The sequence below is a fragment of the Pteropus medius genome, unplaced genomic scaffold, assembly GCF_902729225.1.
Source record: "Pteropus medius unplaced genomic scaffold, Ma_sr-lr_union100, whole genome shotgun sequence".
Lineage (NCBI taxonomy): Eukaryota > Metazoa > Chordata > Mammalia > Chiroptera > Pteropodidae > Pteropus > Pteropus medius.
In genome coordinates, this window is record NW_024350923.1 from 5,385,248 (window position 1) to 5,404,389 (window position 19,142).

The following is a 19,142-nucleotide window of genomic DNA, read 5'->3' on the forward strand; positions in this document are numbered from 1 at the left end:
CCCATCCCATGTTCCTTTTGCCTTCACGGATCTTTACTTAGTGGGGTGACCTTCATTCCTGAGTCCTTGGTAATCCTACCTGTATTGAGTCTCTCTAGTTTTTCGTGAACATTATCACTGGACCTAGTGGTCTTTAGAGGTGTCCTGGGGACTCGTCTAGGTGTGACACCCCTCTCTATCTCTGTTGTGTGGCAGCAACAATTTCCTCCTTGATAATCAGGATCAATCACCCTTTTAGAACAAAGAATTTTGTTCTGATGCATGAAGATGGCCAACTGACAAGATGGCGGGCTTCACTTCCAGTTCCGAAAGACCACTGCATTCTCTCCTGGGGACTAAAGACTAAATAAGCAGAGCCCGAAGCTGGACGGACGGGAAGCCAGCACTCGGTGAGAGACTTCTAGAGTAGCTGAAGACGACGGTGGCAGCACAGGGCCCCATCTCCCCTTGAAAAACAGAGAAAGATAAAACTACGCCAAACCAAGCCCTCGGCCTAAACTGCAGGCAGAGAATGTCAAACTTAATGATTGTAAGTAAAATTAATAGCTAATGACAGCCATCCCTCTGGTCCCAGCCCTACCCCGCCATAGGCTCCGGGCAAGCAAAGACGGCCTGGGAATGACTGGGGAGAGAAAAGAGGAGAAAACGTGTGATCTAAAATGGCACCGGGAAGACTAAGCCCACCCTAGGTCTGGAAAAAATTTTAAAGTGCCTGGGGGCTTAGGGCTTGGACTAGAGGTACGGGACTTTTAAGTTATATGTGTGATTCGAAGGGGCAGCCTTTGAAACACGTAGATTCTGGGGAAGCGAAAAATGGAAAAAGGAAGGAAGAAGTGCCCTTTGGCATTTGGGTGTGAAAGGGGAAGTAAATGGAGACATTTCATTGTTCTGAAGACAGAACAAAATCAGAAGACCTATAACTAACTCCCCCCCCCAAACAAACAAACAAACAAACAAACAACACACCCATTAAAGTATCTGGACTTTGCTGTGTTGGCAGAAGAGAGCACATCAAACAAGAGTCTTATAAAACACCCAACACTAGAGAAATGAACAAGATAAAAACGAACAGGTTCACACAGAGTTATCGCAAGATATCAGAAAATGAATTTCATCACCTATCGACCAAAGAAAAGTCACACTACTGTGGAAAAACAGCCAGGAAGCAGAAGAAAGCTGTAATACAACAACACTAAACGGAATGAAATATACTCAAAACGAGCACGTGAAGATAAGCGAAACCCCCTTAGATGAGAGATTTAAAAAGATCGGAAATAGACAAAACCCAGGGAGAAATGAAGAGAGTTGATCGAACTCAGGAAATAAACACGAAATTATCTAGAAATAAAGATCATTACAAGATGCCCAAGGAAGAATAGTGTCAAAAAATATAATAATAAGGGACATTGAAGGAAGACACAAGGACAATCAGAATGAAAATGAGATAAAGAAGTAGAAGGGATCACAAGAAAGTAATCGCAAAGTAAAACAGAAGGTAGTCCAAGAAGAAATCACAGTTGTATTATTGGGCTTCTAAAGAAAAACTAAACAATGAACCACCACTGGTATTTAATACTGTAATCTAAGAAAAGTTTCTAGGAAAAAAAATCTCCATCTTCAAAGGGCCTGCTGGGTATCTTGGAAAATTAATACAGAATAGTCAACTTTGAGACATCTCATAAAACTATAAGACTTCAAAGATTTTTTTTCAAAAAAGCCCCCAAAATGTCTAGGCAGAAAGATCAAATAACTTACAAGGCAAATGAATTATAATGGCAACAGACAGAGCAAGATAACACCGGAGCAGCATTTTTTAACGTTATGCTTTTGAAAGTGTAAACCTAGGTTTTTGTATCCACACAAATTGTCCTTCAAGGATCAAGGCTATAGGAACAGTTTTTCAACAAGTACATACTCACCCGTGAGCCAATCTGATAGAGAATGCACTTCAATCAAGAGATGACAAACATATATAGATCTAAAACTAAAACAAAGGTGGGCATGAGGGTTAATAACTAAGTAAAGATGTTATATATTGTGATAAGGAATAGAACTAAAAGCATGGGAGAACTAAAAGCATGGAAAGAGGAAGATAGGATAAGGTAGTCTGATGGCCATCTAGGTGCACGTCAGCTCCAGATTCCCTCTTCATTGCCTGCTCTGTGAAAGTAAGTCTGGACTCTTTTAATATCTTTCTTTGCTTGCTGGCTCATTGTTAAGCCTTGTTGGTAGAGGGCGCAGAGGAGCCACTGCAGAAGGCAGTTGTCCTTCCTCTTCTTGATGTGCTCACTAGACAATCTCCGGAAGCTTCTCCAGTACCCAGGCGTCCTCCAGCATCAAGCAACTACAGTGTTCATGGCTTCTCCAGCTCCAGGCTCCTGCAGTGTGTGGTAGTCCACAGCAACTAGCAGTACAGCAGACAGCCCCTGCTCCCCAAACTATGCTGGAATTATTCAAATTAGCCAATCCTAAACTGTTTGCCCTGCCCCGCCTTGCTTTTCCCTCAGAAACACCAATAAAGGCTGTGGCCTATGCTGTCCCCTCCTTTCTGCCTCCTGACCAACTCTAGTGATTACCTATGTGGCCTTGCAGGGCATGCCGTGCCTCTTGTTTCTCAGGGAACTGTAAGGAACATTGAACTTTTCTTTCAATGGCATTGACTTCTCCATGCCATCACTCAGTCACCTCTATAAATTAAAATCCATGGGCACAATTAGGACAAGGACATAGCACATCCTATAAGACAACTGCCTGTTACTGCAGTTACTTCCTTTTCTGAAGTCTTGAAGCCCTCAAAGTTATCCATGAGGAATGGAATCAGCTTCTTCCAAACTCCTGTTAATACTGATATTTTGACCTCTTCCCCTGAATCACGAATGTTCTTAATGACATTCAGAATGGTGAATCCGTTCCAGAAGGTTTTCAATTTACTTTGCCCAGATCCCTCAGAGGAATCGCTGTCTATGGCAGCTATAAACCGTACGGAATGTATTTCTTAAATAATAAGACTTGAGAGTCAAAATGTCCCCTTGATCCATGGGCTACAGGATGGATGTTGTGTTAGCAGGCACGAAGACATCTCGTGGTTCCAGAAAATAAGGAAACCTATAAAAGACTACTAGAGTCACATCAAAAGACTCAGGAGCTAACTTGAAGAGGGTCCCACTGGCAAAAGATGGGACGATCAGAATAATAACTACAATTAACTGAAATATCAAAATATTAAAATCCATTATTTAACATTTTTTTAAAGGTCACCATAGGAACATGCTAGAGAAACAACTTATTTAAAAACCTGAGCAATGAAAGTATCAAGCAATTATTTTGTCTTTCTTATATTCACTGTACCAGTGGGCAACCAAATAGTTGATGGGGGCAGTTTTCAATATAGAAGTATTCCATCTAGTAAATGAAGAATTGGTGGACTTCGAATATGAATTTTGTAAACTCTGATGAATTAAAAGGTCTAGGCAATGATCATTTACGGCTGCTAACTTCACAAAAAAGAGAGACATAAGGTATTATGTCCCTCCTGATGGAAAAACACACCACATCTCTTGAAGCAGTCTCGCTCCCTTCCCCACTAAAGTGGGGTGGGGAGCAACGAAGCTTTCTTATCTAATTTCCAGGAAATACAAGGCAGATTAACACAATACTACAGGAATGCAATCACTAATATTTAGACTTGGAAACTTACAGAAGTAAAAATATAAAAAATAAAATCCAGCACCTACTCCTGACTTTAAAAAAAAAACAACAAAAAACCTAAGTGGTACAGATTTAACAAGACATATAGGAAAGCTAAAGGTGTTTTTGTGATTATTGGTGAGGTAGCAAAAACGTTCCCATGAAAGTTTCAGGAAAACAGAACCATGTCTATTGATACCAGTAACATTTGAGATCTTTCTCTGAAAGTGCTAGAAGAAAAAATTACATGATGTAATGAGAAGGCAAAAATCATTATTTGGAAGTCAGATGACTAATTCTGGAAGAGCCAAGAAAATTAAATGAAAACTATTAAGGATAACAAAAGAATTCAGTAGACATATGGTTTAAAAATTAATATGTAAAGATCAACAGCTGTTCCAAAAACTGGCCTGAAGTCCAAATCCAGCCCACTGCCTATTTTTGCAAATAAAGTGTTATTGGAACACAGCCATGCTCATTCTTTTACATATTGTCTATGGCTGTTTTTATGCTACAGTGTCAAAGTTGAGCAATTGTGGCAGAGACCATATGTGAAGTTTGCCAACCTCTGCTGTAGATAATCAAAATAAAATGGAAAAAAAGATCTAATTTGTAACAGAAACAAATGATAGAAAAAGACTTTAAAATAATAACTATTATATAAAGAAACCCTCACAACTGTACAGCTAGACAAAAGACATGAAGAAATGGAAGTATGTATCTTAATAGAAAACGAAAGCAAAACTCTAATGCCCTCCAGCCAAAGACCACCAGGAACACATCTGTAGTTGAACAGATGGGTTTATTATTCTTGTGCTGTGGGGCATCTCAGTAAGAGGGTGTTAGGAAGGATTTTTAGGATTTGGACTTGTGTTAAGTGATTTGGGGGAGGGTGTAAGGAAGCAGCCCTTTCCTCTGGATTGGATGCTGTCAGGAAGTGGGAGTCTTTCTATGATGGGATAATGTTAACAAATCTTAATTAGACAGAGGCTAAAGCTGTAATTGGTAAAGAAGCAACAGTCACTTATCCGAGATAGAGGGATGTTTATCATTTTTGTGGTTTGGACAATGTTTCTGCCTTTGTCCGTGTCCACATGATTATAGAGTGACCTTGTTTTTGCCTTGATCCTTCATGTCACAGAGTGACCTTGTCTGATAATGTTCTGTGAAACTGTTCATGTTCAACAGAACACCAAGTCCAGCTCCTGGATGTCTGGGGTTGTTCTTCTCAAATCTATGAATTAAATGCAATATTAATCTTAACTACCAGTTCATATGTGTTTTCTGAGACAACTTTACAAAACAAGCCTAAATTGGGTATCTGAACAAATAAACAGAGAAGAGTTAAGAAACCAAAAATATCATAAGAACTAAAAGAAAAAAAAAAAGGATAAATTTGACTACACAAAAAAAATCTTCTGTGTAATAAAAGTCAATTCTACACAAGTTTGGAAGACAAACCACAAAATCAGATAAAATATCTTCAACACATTTGAGGAAGGGTTGATGTCCCTGGTAAAATTCAAAACACAAACTCCACCAATCAATATAAAAAGTGTACTTTTCAGAATGCTTTTAATTTTTTTACAAAAGAATGTATCATTGTACACTGAAACAAATAAATATTGGATGTCAACTGTAATTGAAAAAAAATTTTTAATGAAAAAAATTACCAGTGAAAATTTCAAGGAAAAAAAAAAGCTAAGAGTTGAACACAGGGAGGCGAGGCTTGCAGAAGAGCCTCAGGGAAAGCCTACGCTTCCCAGGAAGCTCTGCACTGACGGTCCTCGGCCTCCCGACAGGCTTCGCGCGAATTTCGCGCCAGCTTTGGCCTTTGCCAGCGAGCCAGGGAGTCGCGGCGGAGAATGGAGAGCATCGACGAGGAAGACGTGCAGAAGCACCGCGTCCACCTGCGCCCCATCACTCTGCGCAACGCCGCCCCGGCCACGCTGCACCTCCTGCCCTGTGAGGTCCCGGTTAACCGGCCCGCTCCTGTGGAGCGCTTCTTCACCCCGGCCATCCGCCAGGGTCCTGACGGTGAGCGCCCGCGGCTGGACTACGGCTCCCGGCAGCCCCCGCGCCGACGCCACGTTCTCGTAGGCGTGGAGGGTTGCGAGGGCTCCTGGGGCTCGTGGTCCGCTGAAGGCGGCGGGAGGGCCTGGATAGGGCCTTCACTGAGGCCCTGTGCCTGCCTACCCCAGGACTCCAAGTGTCGTTTCGTGGTCGCAAACTACGGGGCGAGGAGGTGGAGGTGCCGTCCGGCCTCGAGGGATACGTAATGGTGATGGAAGAGAAAGGAGAGGTGTTGGTGGGGAAGCAGGACTTCTCGGAGGGTTCAGAGAATGACGAGCAAGAGGAGCAGGGACTGGTGGAACCCCCGGAGGCGCTGGAGCGGGACTTCGTGAGCACAGGGGCATCGAGTTGGCTGGGGTGCGGGCGGGGGCGGCGGCCTCGGCCTCGATGCTGAGCCAGGACCCTTCCCCAGGACCGCTTTATCGGAGCCTCTGCCAGTTTCAGCCATTTCACCCTGTGGAACCTGGAGACCTTTCCTGGCCCGGATGCCAAAGTGCGTGCGGCCCTAACCTGGCCCAGACTCGCTGCAGCGGTGAGTAGATGGGCCCTCATCCTCCCAGACCCCATTCATTCCCCATCCCTGGCTTTAAAGGTATTTCCTGGGTTATCCACAGTCTTGCCCCTGACTGGATTTGGGGCTTTAGGGCTGTGAGGCACAATGGGGCAGAAAATGGAGCCTGGGTCTAACTGGAGGGTTAGACTGGCTAAGGGCAGCGTGGCTTCCCCACTACTCTTCTTTGGCACTTCTAGAAGGGGCCATCATTCTGAGCAGCTAGGTCGCTCCCAGAGTATGTGGGCTACCCAGCCACTCCATCTCAGAAATCCAATAGTAAAGGTGACTCCTGTGGCAGATTCATGCACCAGTGCCGGAGGACTGAGAGCCCGAGCTTGAAATTGAAAGCCACCGATCCCCTCACCCCAATAAACCAGCTCTTCCCTTTGGAGCCACTGATTCCATCATCCCCAATAAACCAGCTCTTCACAGCACCTGTGAGTTTGCCCACACTTCGAGCCTTTAAGCCGGTACTGTCCCTTCTCCCACAAGAACCTGTCATGGCTCTGGCCTGTGGAAGCAATTTATTGGTGGGGGCAGGGAAGAGGGGCTGGTGGGGATAAGAGAGGCCAGAATTCTGCAGCCAGTACCCACCCCACCCCCAACCCCTACTTTACAAAAGAAATTTTTACAGCCGCCGGCTCTCTGTTCAGAGTGCCCCCACCCCCATCTCACTGTACACAGCTGCCTGGCTCCCTCTAGTCCCCGGTTCACAGCAGGCCTGGGCCTGCGGCCAGCTGACTTTAGAGTTGACCTGAGCCCTGAGCTCACTCTGGTGCTGGGCACCAGCCAGCCCCTACCAGGCTCCTCCTCTCCTTGTGGAACTGTCCTCAGCCTGGTCCGTCTCCCTTGGTGTCCCTCTTAGGGGCCTGTTGGGAGCTGGATGGGATGTCGGCCCCCATTTGCCCGCTTGGTTGGCACTAGCATGGGCAGTGCCTGGTCACCACTTCCCCCTCTTGCTCCAGTCCTTGGGAGTGAAGTGCAGACACTTGGAGTCAATGCGGAGGAGCCGCTTGAGCATGGCCCGCTCGTGCCCATCCACGATGTCCTCTGACAGTGTGAGGATATACTGGCCCTGGGCGGGAGATGAGAGCAGGCAGGTCAGCTCACAGGGGCCTGCACGCTACGCCCCTCCGCACGCCCCTCCCCCCTGCTCACTCCTCACCTTGTAGTAGTTGATGAGGTTGAGGTACTGCAGGGTAGAGATGACATCCTCCTTCTTGATGCTCGTGATTTCACTGATCTCGCTGTGGGAGGGCAAAGATCAGGGTCTCTGGGGGTCTTTACCTCTGCCCTAGGTCCCCAGAGCCCCGGGAGTGAGAAAGCTTGGGAACAGACAGGCCCCGCCATACACCCTCAGGTAGGTGGGGCCAGGCTCACTTGATGGTGATCTGCGGCCTCTCCCCGCTGTCTGACTTCAGCCCCATCAGGATCTCCAGGATGGTCTGGGACCAGTAGCTGCGGTAGGACAGGAGGCCAAGGTCCGAGAGGGGCTTCTCTGGGGTCCCCGTTTTCCCTTCCACTTTGGAGAGTTCATAGCCTACAGCCGTGGAGAGGAAGAGGGTGGGTGAGCGGGCGCAGCTTCACGTAACCATGCTGAAGGGCACAGGCTGCAGAGGCAGATGCCTGCTGCCCATCCTGGCCCTGCCATGTGGTTGTTTGCTCTGTGCCTCAGTTTCCTCATAAAGGACTAATGAGCACTCACTCTTCGTCTGTGTACTGAGCACAGTGGAGAGTACCGAGGGCACCGAGAGGAGCAGCTACAGCTGGGAGGGCTGCTAAGGACCCCAGTGAGGGCTTAGACACGGGGCTGGGGGCAGCAGAGACGATGGCTTATAGAAAGCAAGTGCCTCCAATTTTCCTGTGTCACGCCACTCTCTATACCTGGGCATGTGAGCAGACCTCACCTCTAGTTCAGGCCTGATGTGCTTGGATTTTCAGTCACCTCAGTCCCCCTAGCTGTGACCCGAGGAGTGTCGGGGGCTCCAAGACCAGGCCTGCCTGACCAAGTGGTTGTGAGGCCTCCAGGAGAGAAGCACTGGCTTCCCCGCAGCCCTGTCCCTCCCACTGCCTGCTCTGCCCGCCTCTCGCCTGCGCACCACTGGGCACTGGCAGCAGTTCCTGGGGAGACCTCAGGTCCTGAAAAACCCATCGTGGCTTCACATCTCTTGGGCAGAGTCTTCATTCTCCCTGTCAGGGCCTGGGATGTCTCCACCACCAGAAGCCCCTCCTCACCCTGTCACAACCAGCCTCATGTTGGACCGCAGCCCTTTCTGCTCCCTCTCTTTGGAGCATCTTTATCAGCCATTCTTGCCTTCTTACTCAACCTTGTGACTTTTCCACCAAGCAACCTGGTGGTGAGAGGGAGAGACTGGTGCTTTGGAGAGAGGAAGCACGGAATAAGAAGGGGACGCTGGGTTCCTACTCAACCTAGCTGGGTCCGCAGTACATGGAGAGTCCTGACAGATCAAACAGAGACCACACCGGTCTCCTCAGCTGGCGGGAACTCCGACCCCGCCCCAGTGAACACCCACCCACCCTGTCTGCCATGCTGAGCGCACCTCTCTGCTGGTCCCACTAAGGTCTGACCTCCAAGGCACAGACTGAGTTTAAGCATCTGCCTGCTTTAGCACACTGAAGGCTTCTTGAAGATGTGACCTCACCTTGATATCATTCTGCCAAATAAAATTTCTCAAATGGACCATGACCTTGAACAAGTCCAGCCTCTGCGTCTTCCCCAAACGGCTAAGGCTCCCACCCCATCTTCCAGGTCAGAGCCTGGTTATCCAGGTGAGCTGCGAGTTGAAGGGAATGGGGGTAGGAGGCTGGGAAGCAGAGGGACCTTGGGGTTGACAGGACATTGAATAGTTCATGAAGAATGAAGAGCAGAGTCTTTTCTGGTCTTTAAGAGACTGACCTGACCGAATGCAGAAATGGGCTGAATCGGTGCAAGTCAGTGCTCACATCTGTTTGCTGAGTTAACAGCATTGTGAACATTTACTGTCTTCCAGGCTTGGGGACAACTGGGGAAATGAGGCACTGGTCCTTGCCCAGGAGCTCATATGACATTATAATACCAAAGAGACAAGCAATAGTGGCTCACTCGGCTTCCACCTGTAGCCCTGAGTAGGGGCAGATGAGTCACATTTGGGAACAGTCGGGTGGTGCTTGGGACCTTGGCCGAGAAATGGTGAGGGACTGAGCACCTACTCCAGATGAGCAGGGCAGTCACACTGAGGACTGGGGGACCCTGGAAGCTTTCCACCTATTTCCGGCCAGCTCCCCCTGGTGACCGGGCTGCACAGCCTTTGCTGAGAATCACGTCAATCCCGCAGGTCCGTGTGGAAGGAACCAACGGGAGCCCTGATGCCAGGGCCGTGCCCCGGCCTCTGGCAGGAACACAGCTACTCACTGAATTCGATCAGCAGCTTGCCGTAGCCGCGGCGCTGGTAGGGCGGCAGAGTTAAGATGCAGGCCACGTTATAGTCTTCCGTGGACTCCTTTTCCTGGAAGAGAGGGGCGGGCGAGTGTGACGGAGGGGCCCATGGCAGGAGAGGCCAAGGGGCGGCCGCATGAGCACTCACCTTAGAGAAGTAGCCCACGATGTGGAAGCCTTTGCAGTCATACTCCGTCATGACGTAGAAGAGGAAGGGGTCCGTGTCATAGTACAACGTCTTGTGGTCGAGGAAACACTTGGCCAGAAGACATAGGTTCTGGGAGTAACTCTGCAAAGGAAAAGACCTGTCACCACTCTGAGTTCCCCACCTCGGAGTGTGGCCTACTGGGCTAGGGTTGACCAGGAGCCTCTGTGCTCCGAGCTGATAGGTGAAGAGCCTTACTCCCCAGAGGCTGACCCATTCCACTGACACGACTGTCCCTGCCCCTCAGGCAGGGCCACTCCTCAGCGTCGAGGAGCCCATGTACCTGCTTCCTGGTGAGCTGGGCAGGTTTTCCCGTGCTCACCACGCCTCCACCTAAGTCTGGCCGGGGCAGGGGGCGGAGGGGGTTCCACTGCTCTCTACTACAGTTAACGACAGTTAACAAACTGACACATCCCCAAGAAGACTGACCAAGGCATACAAGAGAAGCTCTACTCATGTGACAGTTTAAGGAGTCTGCTTGTCAAAAAATATAACATTCTCCTGCCTACAATCACACCTCTTAGGAACTGATCTGGCGGGCTCCAACTGAGGGAAGGCACTCTTGAATTTAACAAAACAACAGCCTTAGAAGTTTCCCCAGAAAAATTCTTGCTACTTTCCCTCTACACACAGTTTTTCCTGCATCGCACATGACTTTTTAGGCACCTGCTGGGCACTGCCATTTGGATGCCCAAGTCTACACTTAATACAGAACGGTGGTTAAAGCGGCATCTTCCTCAAGCTCCCCAGCCAGAGCTCGCTTCTCCCTCACTGCTCTCTGGCCCCAACTGGCCTCACTCCTACCACCTGAGCTCTGTCCCTCATAACAGCCTTGCCTCACCCTGCCCTTCGGCCAGAGGGTCTTTGCATTTCACACACACACGCTCTACATCCACGAACCCCACTGCTTCGGAGTCCCTTACCCACCTTGTCTTTCAGGTCAAGGCTCAAAAGCCACCTCCCCTGTGAAGCTTTGGTGACTACCTCCTCTAGGTCCTAAGAACCTACCCTTTGTTTTATGATGCATCAAACTGGGATCTAAGTGGCTGCTGGTGGCTGTTTTCCCCATGGACTGTGAGCTCTCAGCAGAGACTTTGTCTATTTCCGTCTTTGTACCTCCCAGCACCTGCCCAACAGCAGGAACTCAATAAAAATGGAGTGAACCGATCTGCTGGCCATACTGGTCAATGTTTTCCTGAGCAGGAAGAAGCTGCTCATTTGACTTCCCCCAGACTTCCAGCTCCAAGGACGCCCCACTGTCCCTCGGCCACTGACCTTGTTCTTACGTCCATCGATCTCAAAGAAGGATATGGTGCCCTTGCGGTAAATCTCATTGCCTGGAGGATGTCGCAGATCACACTTCGTCTGAGGAAGAGCAAAGGATCAGGGGCTGGACAAGGTGGGGGTGCGTGCTAGGAGGGCTGCCTCCTGGAACCCCTCATACCAAGTGACGCTGCAGACACTTGAGGCTGCGGCCATACTTGAGGCAGAACTCGCAGAGATAGAGGACGGGCAACGTGGTGAGCTCCTGTGGGTACGGGGAGAAGTACCACGGCTTGAGGCGGTGCCGGCCCAGCTCGATGCACTCAATGTTCTTCATCCGGGTAACAATGTCGTCGTGGCTCCGGTCAGACACCAGGCTCCCAGTCATGCGTGGAGCTGATGGTATCCCATCTGAGCTGTCCTGGGAGTCCTGCCCAGAGCCAGTGGAAGACACCAGGTTACAGGAGACTGTACCACTAACATAGCCCTCCCACAGGTTTCCTTGTTCAAGCCTAACAGCAACTCTATGGGGGACGGACGATAACCCCCCCCCCAAATAAAGAAACTAAAACATGGCAAGTTTTTGTTCAAAACTTGGGATCACCCAATGACTGACCTGAACCAGCTCTGTCTGGTTCCTTTTACCAACACCACAGCTGCCCACCACCCCATTTATTTTTAAACTAGTCACTAAACTTTCCACCCAACCTATGTCCCCGCCTTTTCACCCAGCTTCTCTCTTCCCCAGACCTACCTCATCAGTGCCCAAGCAATTCGATTTTCGCTTCCGTCCTGGCTGAGCTGCCACTGCCCTACGGGCTGACCCATTCTACAAGTGAGATGGTAGAAACAGAAGGGGTGACTGTGACATGAATCTGAAAGAAGCTACTGGAGGGATGAAAAAAAGGGAAGAAGAGATGGTTTGGAGGACTTACCTGGGGAAAAACTGAGGCTGGGGCTGTCTCGCTGGGCACTGGAGTTGCTGGTGAAACCACCTCCACCTTCCGTTTCTGCAGAGAGAAACCAAGAAAGGTGGGTCAGAAGGTAGAGAAGGAGGGACCTAAGAGGAAAGCAAGGTCCCTGGAATTGCTGAGGGTACCGTTGAGCGGTGGTTGGGCTGCAGGCAGGAGCTGGAGGAGAGCGGCTGGTCGGGCTCGCCACCGGGAATGGCCTCCCGCTCCTTGGGCAGGTTGAAGCGGAGTGTGATCTGGACCGGGATTGGCAAGGTCTTCCCGCTGGCCTGGGTGGAGGCCGGCTGTAGAGATAGGTCCAGGGTCTTCCTCTGGGGTGGGGATGGTGGTGGGATGGGGAAGGGAATAGGAGCCCCTCAGCATGGAGTGATCAAACCCCACCCTCTGCCCTCTCAAGGACACAGGAATAGCCGCTGGACTCTGGAAGCTACATCTGCAGTTTGGCCCCCATCATTTGCAAGTTGAAGCCAGGGTGGGAGAGCACCGCCTCCAGCCCATCCAGGAGCCACTGAGGCCAAAAGATGAGAGAAGTAAGAGGCAGGACAGAAGAGGTGAAGTAGGGGACCTACTCACCACCTCTCTCTCTGGAGAGCCGGGGCGGGACCCAGGAAGTCCGTTCTTGGTGGGGGTCTTAGCCTCTTTCTTAGGGAACTGGATCTTCTTCAGGTCCAGCCGTTCGTGGGTCACCCATTCATCCAGGCGTTTGTTGACTGCAGCAGTGGGGATGTCTCAGGAAGGAATGCCAGAGGCCACCTCCCAAAGCTACCCTGCAGCCCCCTCTCACCCCAGCCCAGCACTCACAGTCAATGTAATGGACATAGAAAAGCTTCCGACCACTGATGTCCTTCACGCTCAGGATCTCGGCCAGGGCTGTGGGAACAGCAAAGGCAGGAGCTTTAGACGGGCTAGGCCATGAGGCTCCACCCCAGGCTGGATCCCTAAACCCCAGCACTTGGAAGCTCTCGCTTTAACCCCCTTTAGTCACCCAGTGCCGCCCCCTCTCCAAGCCCCGCCCTGTCCAGCTCGGAGCGGCTAAAGGCCACGCCCCTCCTGAGTGTCTGCGCCCCGCCCGCCCCAGAATCCTCGAGGCCCCTCCCCGTCCCGAGGTTCAGTTGACTCCCCGCCCCTCACCCCAGGTTCCTTGGCCCCGCCCCCCGACGTCACTCACGCCACTCATCTTCGTTGTCCTGGTTCCGCCGTAGCACCGGCAGGCGGCAGCCTTCGATTATCTCCCCCTGGGGAGACAGCGCGGCGCCAGTGTCGGCTACTGGGGGGCCTCGGGCTCTACCCACCTCCCCTGGCTCCCTCCGCCCCGCCCCGGGCACCGGACTCACCACCTCCGCCATCTTCCCTCCCTCCACTGCCACTTCCGGCCCCTCTGGGAGACGTCACTTCCGGGATTGAGCGTGCTGTAGGCCTAGGCTTCCCGATGCCCCTGTAGAAGAGGACCCTTGGAAGACACCGCCGCCAAACTGGAAGCGGGTAGCTGGCCCCTTGGGCTGTTGAGAGACTGTGGTATTTTAAGTTCCGGGCCGGGTCCTGGGTGGAATCTCCACAACGAACACAACGATTGGCGGAAAGCTCAGTCCGTCACGTGACGCCCACCGGGTGCGACGCTGGTCACGCGGACGCGGCGTGGGTCACGTGAGACTAGTGTTTGTGCTTTGCGGGTGGCCAGACTCCGGCGTCTCTTAGTAGCGGTGGACGGTGTCGCGGGGAGTGAACTGCGCGTGCTCGGCTGGGGGGGGCGGGTCTGGAAGGTTTGAGAGGCTGGAGAAGTTGGGCGGGACTGTGAAGGGATTTGGACGCCTGGCCAAGTTTGTGGACTTCATTCCTTAAGGATGGGTACTCACAGAAGATGTCTAGATTGTTTCGCATATTAGGTTTCTAACTATAAAAGTAATACAACATAATTCATTCACACATTCAACAAATGCGTAATGACCTTCTACTATGTGTCAGGCACTGTTCTAGGAGCCTGGACTATATCAGTGAATAGAATGAAGATCCGTGCCCTCATAGAGGTTACATTGTTGGGGGTTGGGAGGAAAAGGAGAGGTTTATATAACAAACAGTAAATATATTAAAAAGTTAACTAGTGTATTAGTAAGTGATAAGTGTTTGGGGAAACCAAAAAGAGTGCACACGGTAAAGGAAATGGGCAGATAGGTTGCAATTTGAAATAGGATGCTGAGGGCAGGCCTCCCTGGGAATGTATTTCTTGAGTAAAGGTTTAGAGAGGGAAGGGAAAATCCATGCAGATACTTGGGGAAACTTTCAGAAAAACAGACCACAATAGGGGGAGAAAATGTAACCTCAGATCATAACGGGGGAAACGTCCACAGTGAACATTTTGGTTGTGTGTCCTGTAGAATAGGGGTGAGCAAACTGTGGCCTGTGGGCCAAAGCCAACCCTCTGCTGATTTTCTTACAGCCAATGAGCTAAGAATGGTTTTTGTATTTTTTAATGGTTAGGGGGAAAAAATATATTTCATGACACGTGAAAATTATGAAATTAAAATTTCAGTGTCCACAAGTAGTTTTTATGGAATGTAGCCCCACTGATTCATTTACTTTGTCCATGACTCTTTTCACACTAAAACTGAATAATCGTATCTGAAATACAAATCTCTAACGCACAAAGCCTAAAATACTATCTGGCCCTTTACAGAAAGTGTTTGCTATGCCCTGCTTTATAAACGATTATGTTATCTTTTGAATACAAAAATAGGTTCTTACTGTGTATACTGTTCTGTGACCAGCTTGTTCACTTAACAACATAAATTGAACACTTATCACTAAATATTCCTTAGCGCCATTTAATGGCTATATAGTGTTTTGTTATTTAGATGCACTTTAGCTGCCATAACCAATTGCCTGTTGTTGAATACTTTTTTCAATTTTCCACTATCACAAAAAGTGCCACAAAGAGTATTGTTGTATCTGCAACTTTCCACACATTCATCTTAGCATAATTTGCATCGAAGATATAAATGGAGAATGACTATATCTGCATTTTAGAATAATCATCCTGGTGACAGTGTCCTCGGATTAAAGGAGATAAGACCAGAAAAGGACCAATAGGAGGACTGTTGAAATCGGCCATTCACTGATAAAAGTCAATAAAAAGTCAGAGCTTGCTCTGTATTGCATTAGTACAATTTCAGTTCTTGCCCCCTTGCCATCTACAAGCCGAAGACCCAGGAAAGCCAGTGGTATAGTTCCAGTCCAAGTTTGAAGGCCTGAGAACCAGGAGAGTAGATCGTGTAAGTTCTAGTTCAAGACTGAAGGCCTGAGAACTAGGGGAGTCAATGGCGTAAGTTCCAGACCAAGGGCAGGAGAAGATTGATGTTCCAGGCTCAGGCAGACAGCAAGTTCTCCTCCTTTGCCTTTTTGTTCTATTCTGACCCTCAGCAGGCTGAGGGACGCCTACCCACAGTGGGGCGGGCCATCTTCTTTACTTGGTTTATCATTTCAAATGTTAATATACAGAAACACTCTCATAGATATACCTCTGAAAGTAATAATGTTTAATCAAATATCTGAGCACCCCTGACCCAGTCAGGTTGATACATAAATTAACCATCTAGACCATATATGTGCATTTATGTAAAATTACTTATGAACGACATGTCTAGAAATATTTTAAATTTAAAAATCTGCTTTTCATTGGAGTGGTCCCCCGCCTAGGGTTAAGGAGCTAGGTGTTGATCTTCTTTATTTATCCTCTCATCAGGCGTTGGCCGAGAGTTGCTTTCAAAGGTGTTCATTCCTCGAACTTTCACCTTTCCCCGTGTGTGGGCTGGACATGCTCCTGTGGTTAGAAAAAGCCTCAGAGAAAAGTGTCCCACAGAGGAAAAAGCCAGGGCCCACCCTCTACGTCAACCTCAGGATTTCATCTTGAAGGATGTTAATAATGTATTTACTCAGGAAAATGGACCTGTGGTCAGGCTAAGCAGTCCCCTTCAAGGTGGCGCCTGCCTTCCATCCTACATGTCAGCGACTCAGAAGACCTCATGTCCATTCTGCCAGTTTCAGAAGACTTTCTGTGCCACCACAAAGGAGAGATACTGGTCACTGTATCACAGGGACAATAATGGTAACACCTACAGATGATGTGTGTGCAGGTCTGGCGTGGTGTCTGGTACATGGTGAGCACCCCAAAATCAGTAGGCTGCCTTAACTACAAATAGAGTGGTCAGGTGTTTTCAATATCCCACTTCTGCGTACTATTGCAAAAATGATTCAAGAAAAAATAGAAAATATAAATAGAATAGTCATATCTATTAAAGGAATTGAGTTCATAAATTAAAACCTACCCACAAAGGGACCGCTGGGTCCAGATTGTTCACTGGTAAATTCTATCAAAATTAAGGAAAAAATAATACTAATCCTACACAAATTCTTTTAGAAAACAAGGACACTACCCAACTCACTTTATAAGGCCAACATTACCCTGATACCAAAATCATAGCTATCACAAGGAAAGAATGCATAGACTGATATTCCACTTGAACATAGATGTAAAATTCGGTAGTAAAAGACTATCAAATAATTCCTCTTCTTCATTGCACCTATCTCTACTTGATACATTGCATATTCATGTATTTATTTATTACATATATCTTCCATGTAGAATACAAGTTCTCTGAGTGCAAGCACTGTTTTGTTAATGATTGTCCTTTCCACACCACCATCCCAGCATCTAGAACAGTGCTTGACCAATATTAGATGCTCAGTAAATATTTGCTGAATGATTAAGTGAGAGATGGACCTCTAGTTGATTACAGGAGACACATGGTTGCCCTTGTGAGCTTAAGTACAGACAAAGATAATGGAGCATTTTAAAAACATCTGAAGATTCCAGTCCTGACCCATCGTCTGTTGTTAAATGCAAGTATATTTATGCCATTAATTTAATAAAGGCTTAGTTTTTATTTTGTTAAAATATACATACATAACATTTACCCTTTTAATCATTTGTAAATGTACAATTCAGTGGCATTAAGGACATTCATATGTAACCATAACCATAGCCATCTCCAGAATCTTTTTTGTCATTTCCAACATAAACTCTGTACCTATTAAACAATAATTTCCCATTCCCCATTCCTTAACCCTGGTAATCTCTACTCTGCTTTCTGTCTCTATAAATTTTCCTACTCTAGGTACCTCGTATAAGTGGAATCATACACTTATGATTTCACTTCGTCTGGCTTATGTCACTTAGCATAATGTTGCTGACCTTAAACAGTCATTTTACCAGCAAAAATGGGTTTATTCGAGAACTGCAAAGAATTGTAATTCGGGACAAGCAAGCAAGCTGTAGCAAAAGTCACAGCCAAGTCTGACAAAAGAGAGGAAAGTTATGGAGAAAAAAAAGTTGGGAAGAGTTGTTTTGAACAAAAGTCCAGGAGAAATGCAAGAGTTCAGAGAGATGAAGGTTTCTCATTAGCTGAGTTGCCAGGGTAATTGATTTCTTACAAGAGATGCAGTGTACGTCTTTTCCTGTTAGGGCCTGTGATTGACAATTCATTCTTGTTGCTAATTCATCTGTTGGAGTCTGTAATTGACAATTCTTGTTGTTGACATTGAGTGATACTGTGTGAGAGCTCCCCCTACTGGCCTCCTGACTCCATTTCAGTGAGATATTTTCACAATGTCAAGGTTCATCCGTTTTGCAGCATGTGTCAAAATTTCATTCATTTTTATGGTTGAATAAAATACCACTGTTTGTATAGGCCACATTTTGTTTATCTATTCTTCTGTTGATGGGCATTTTATGTGTTTCTACCTTAAGACTTGTGAATAATGCTACTAGGAACATTGGGATACAGCATCTGTTTGAGTCCTAGCTTTCAGTTCTTTTGAATATATACCTAGGAGTGGAATAGCTTGGTCATATGGTAGTTCTGCGTGTAACTTTTTGAGGAATCACCAAACCGTTTTCCGCAGTGGCTATACCATTTTACATTTCTACCAGCAATGCACAGAGGTTCTAGTTTCTCCAAATCCTTAGAAACACTTGTTTTTTTAATTAGTTTCATTTTAATAATTATTCAGATTACATCAAGTCTGGTTGCTCCATGGCTACAGTTAATGATTACGTATTCTAGAAATTTGATTAAAATACATTCTGTTTCTAAGCTGCCTTTCTTATTTTAAGAATGAGATTCAATTTTATAGATTCAAAAAAGAACCTCAGTCAGAATCTCAGCAGGCATTATTGTAGAAATTGACAAGTTGATACTAAAATGTATATAGAAATTCAAAGGACTGAGAATAGCCAATGCAATTTTGAGAAAGAAGAATGAGGTCGGTGTAAGACAATGTAAGATTAGCATAAGAGTAGAAATATATATTGAAACATAGATCTATGGAATAGAAATAGATCCACACAGATAAAGTCAAATGATTTGTGACAAAGAAGTCAAGAATTCAATGAGGAAAGCATAAGCTTTTTAACAAATAAAGCTGGGATAGCTGGACATCCATTTGGGAAAAAAATGAGCTTTGATCCTTCATACCCTATACAAAAACTAATTTAAAATTGATCATGGACCTAAATATAAAACTAAAACAATTAAGCTGTAACTACAAAACTGGCAAATTTCTGGAAGAAAATACAGGAGAAAATTTTTGCGACAGGATGAGCAGAGATTTCTTTGATAGGACATAAGCATGAGCCATTAAAAAATATTGATAAAGTAAATTAAAAATCTCTTAGAAAGACATTAGCAGAATGAAAAAGTGAACCACAGATTGGAGAAAAACTATTTGCAGCCATTGGCAGTAGTCCCAGCTACTCGGGAGGTTGAGGCAGAGGCTTGCTTGAGCCCAGGAGTTCTCGGCTGTAGTGCACTATGTCAACGGGGTGTCTGCATGAAATCTGGCATCAAGATGATGACCTCCTGCGAGCTGGGAACCACCAGGTTGCCTAAGGAGGGGTGAATG

At 47.3% G+C, this 19,142-nt stretch overlaps 3 protein-coding genes across 16 annotated transcripts in view; 2 read left to right on the forward strand and 1 right to left on the reverse strand.

Moving 5' to 3' along the window:
- AP5B1 (adaptor related protein complex 5 subunit beta 1) overlaps nt 1-4,950 on the forward strand; it is an 18,686-nt gene extending 13,736 nt beyond the window's left edge. Inside the window, exon 4 of the transcript XR_005648154.1 lies at nt 239-4,950. The gene's annotated coding sequence lies outside the window, so the exon portion shown is untranslated. The remainder of the gene's footprint in view (nt 1-238) is intronic.
- Nucleotides 4,951-5,476: 526 nt separating this feature from the next.
- RNASEH2C (ribonuclease H2 subunit C) lies at nt 5,477-11,121 on the forward strand. Of its 10 annotated transcripts, none has more exons than XM_039840893.1 (6): nt 5,477-5,724; nt 5,889-6,088; nt 6,173-6,292; nt 6,580-6,750; nt 7,612-7,673; nt 8,490-9,020. In XM_039840893.1, the coding sequence occupies exons 1-6, from the start codon at nt 5,553-5,555 to the stop codon at nt 8,866-8,868; spliced, it is 1,104 nt and encodes a 367-aa protein (XP_039696827.1). In that variant the 5' UTR covers nt 5,477-5,552; the 3' UTR covers nt 8,869-9,020. The 10 variants fall into 10 exon arrangements, with proteins under 10 accessions (XP_039696827.1, XP_039696828.1, XP_039696829.1 ...); XM_039840895.1 differs by lacking the exon at nt 8,490-9,020 and adding an exon at nt 8,255-8,483 and having other exon boundaries at nt 5,480-5,724; XM_039840894.1 differs by lacking the exon at nt 6,580-6,750 and having other exon boundaries at nt 5,478-5,724.
- Nucleotides 6,819-13,772, reverse strand: KAT5 (lysine acetyltransferase 5). 5 transcript variants are annotated; one of them, XM_039840886.1, is made up of 14 exons: nt 13,523-13,772; nt 13,357-13,423; nt 12,990-13,058; nt 12,762-12,898; nt 12,317-12,499; nt 12,153-12,227; nt 11,972-12,046; nt 11,399-11,647; nt 11,230-11,319; nt 9,898-10,038; nt 9,726-9,819; nt 7,694-7,853; nt 7,479-7,560; nt 6,821-7,388 (listed from the first exon to the last, which is right to left on the reverse strand). In XM_039840886.1, exons 1-14 carry the CDS (start codon nt 13,532-13,534, stop codon nt 7,254-7,256), a joined length of 1,569 nt encoding a protein of 522 aa, XP_039696820.1. In that variant the 5' UTR covers nt 13,535-13,772; the 3' UTR covers nt 6,821-7,253. The 5 variants fall into 5 exon arrangements, with proteins under 5 accessions (XP_039696823.1, XP_039696820.1, XP_039696821.1 ...); XM_039840887.1 differs by having other exon boundaries at nt 12,317-12,472; nt 13,523-13,771; XM_039840889.1 differs by lacking the exon at nt 12,317-12,499 and having other exon boundaries at nt 6,819-7,388; nt 13,523-13,766.
- Nucleotides 13,773-19,142: the final 5,370 nt, after the last annotated feature.

What these genes read in the sequence shown, in the direction of transcription:
- KAT5 (XM_039840885.1), bottom strand. Translation starts at nt 13,534, where the DNA reads ATGGCGGAGGTGGTGAGTCCGGTGCCCGGGGCGGGGCGGAGGGAGCCA. An exon ending in GCTCTCCAGAGAGAGAGGTG is followed by an intron (nt 12,473 to 12,761) that starts GTGAGTAGGTCC and finishes CTATCTCTACAG; the next exon opens with CCGGCCTCCACCCAGGCCAG. An exon ending in CAAGCTGCTGATCGAATTCA is followed by an intron (nt 7,854 to 9,725) that starts GTGAGTAGCTGT and finishes CCACGGCTGTAG; the next exon opens with GCTATGAACTCTCCAAAGTG.
- RNASEH2C (XM_039840893.1), top strand. Translation starts at nt 5,553, where the DNA reads ATGGAGAGCATCGACGAGGAAGACGTGCAGAAGCACCGCGTCCACCTG. An exon ending in AGGCGCTGGAGCGGGACTTC is followed by an intron (nt 6,089 to 6,172) that starts GTGAGCACAGGG and finishes ACCCTTCCCCAG; the next exon opens with GACCGCTTTATCGGAGCCTC. An exon ending in GCCCCGCCATACACCCTCAG is followed by an intron (nt 7,674 to 8,489) that starts GTAGGTGGGGCC and finishes TCTCTTGGGCAG; the next exon opens with AGTCTTCATTCTCCCTGTCA.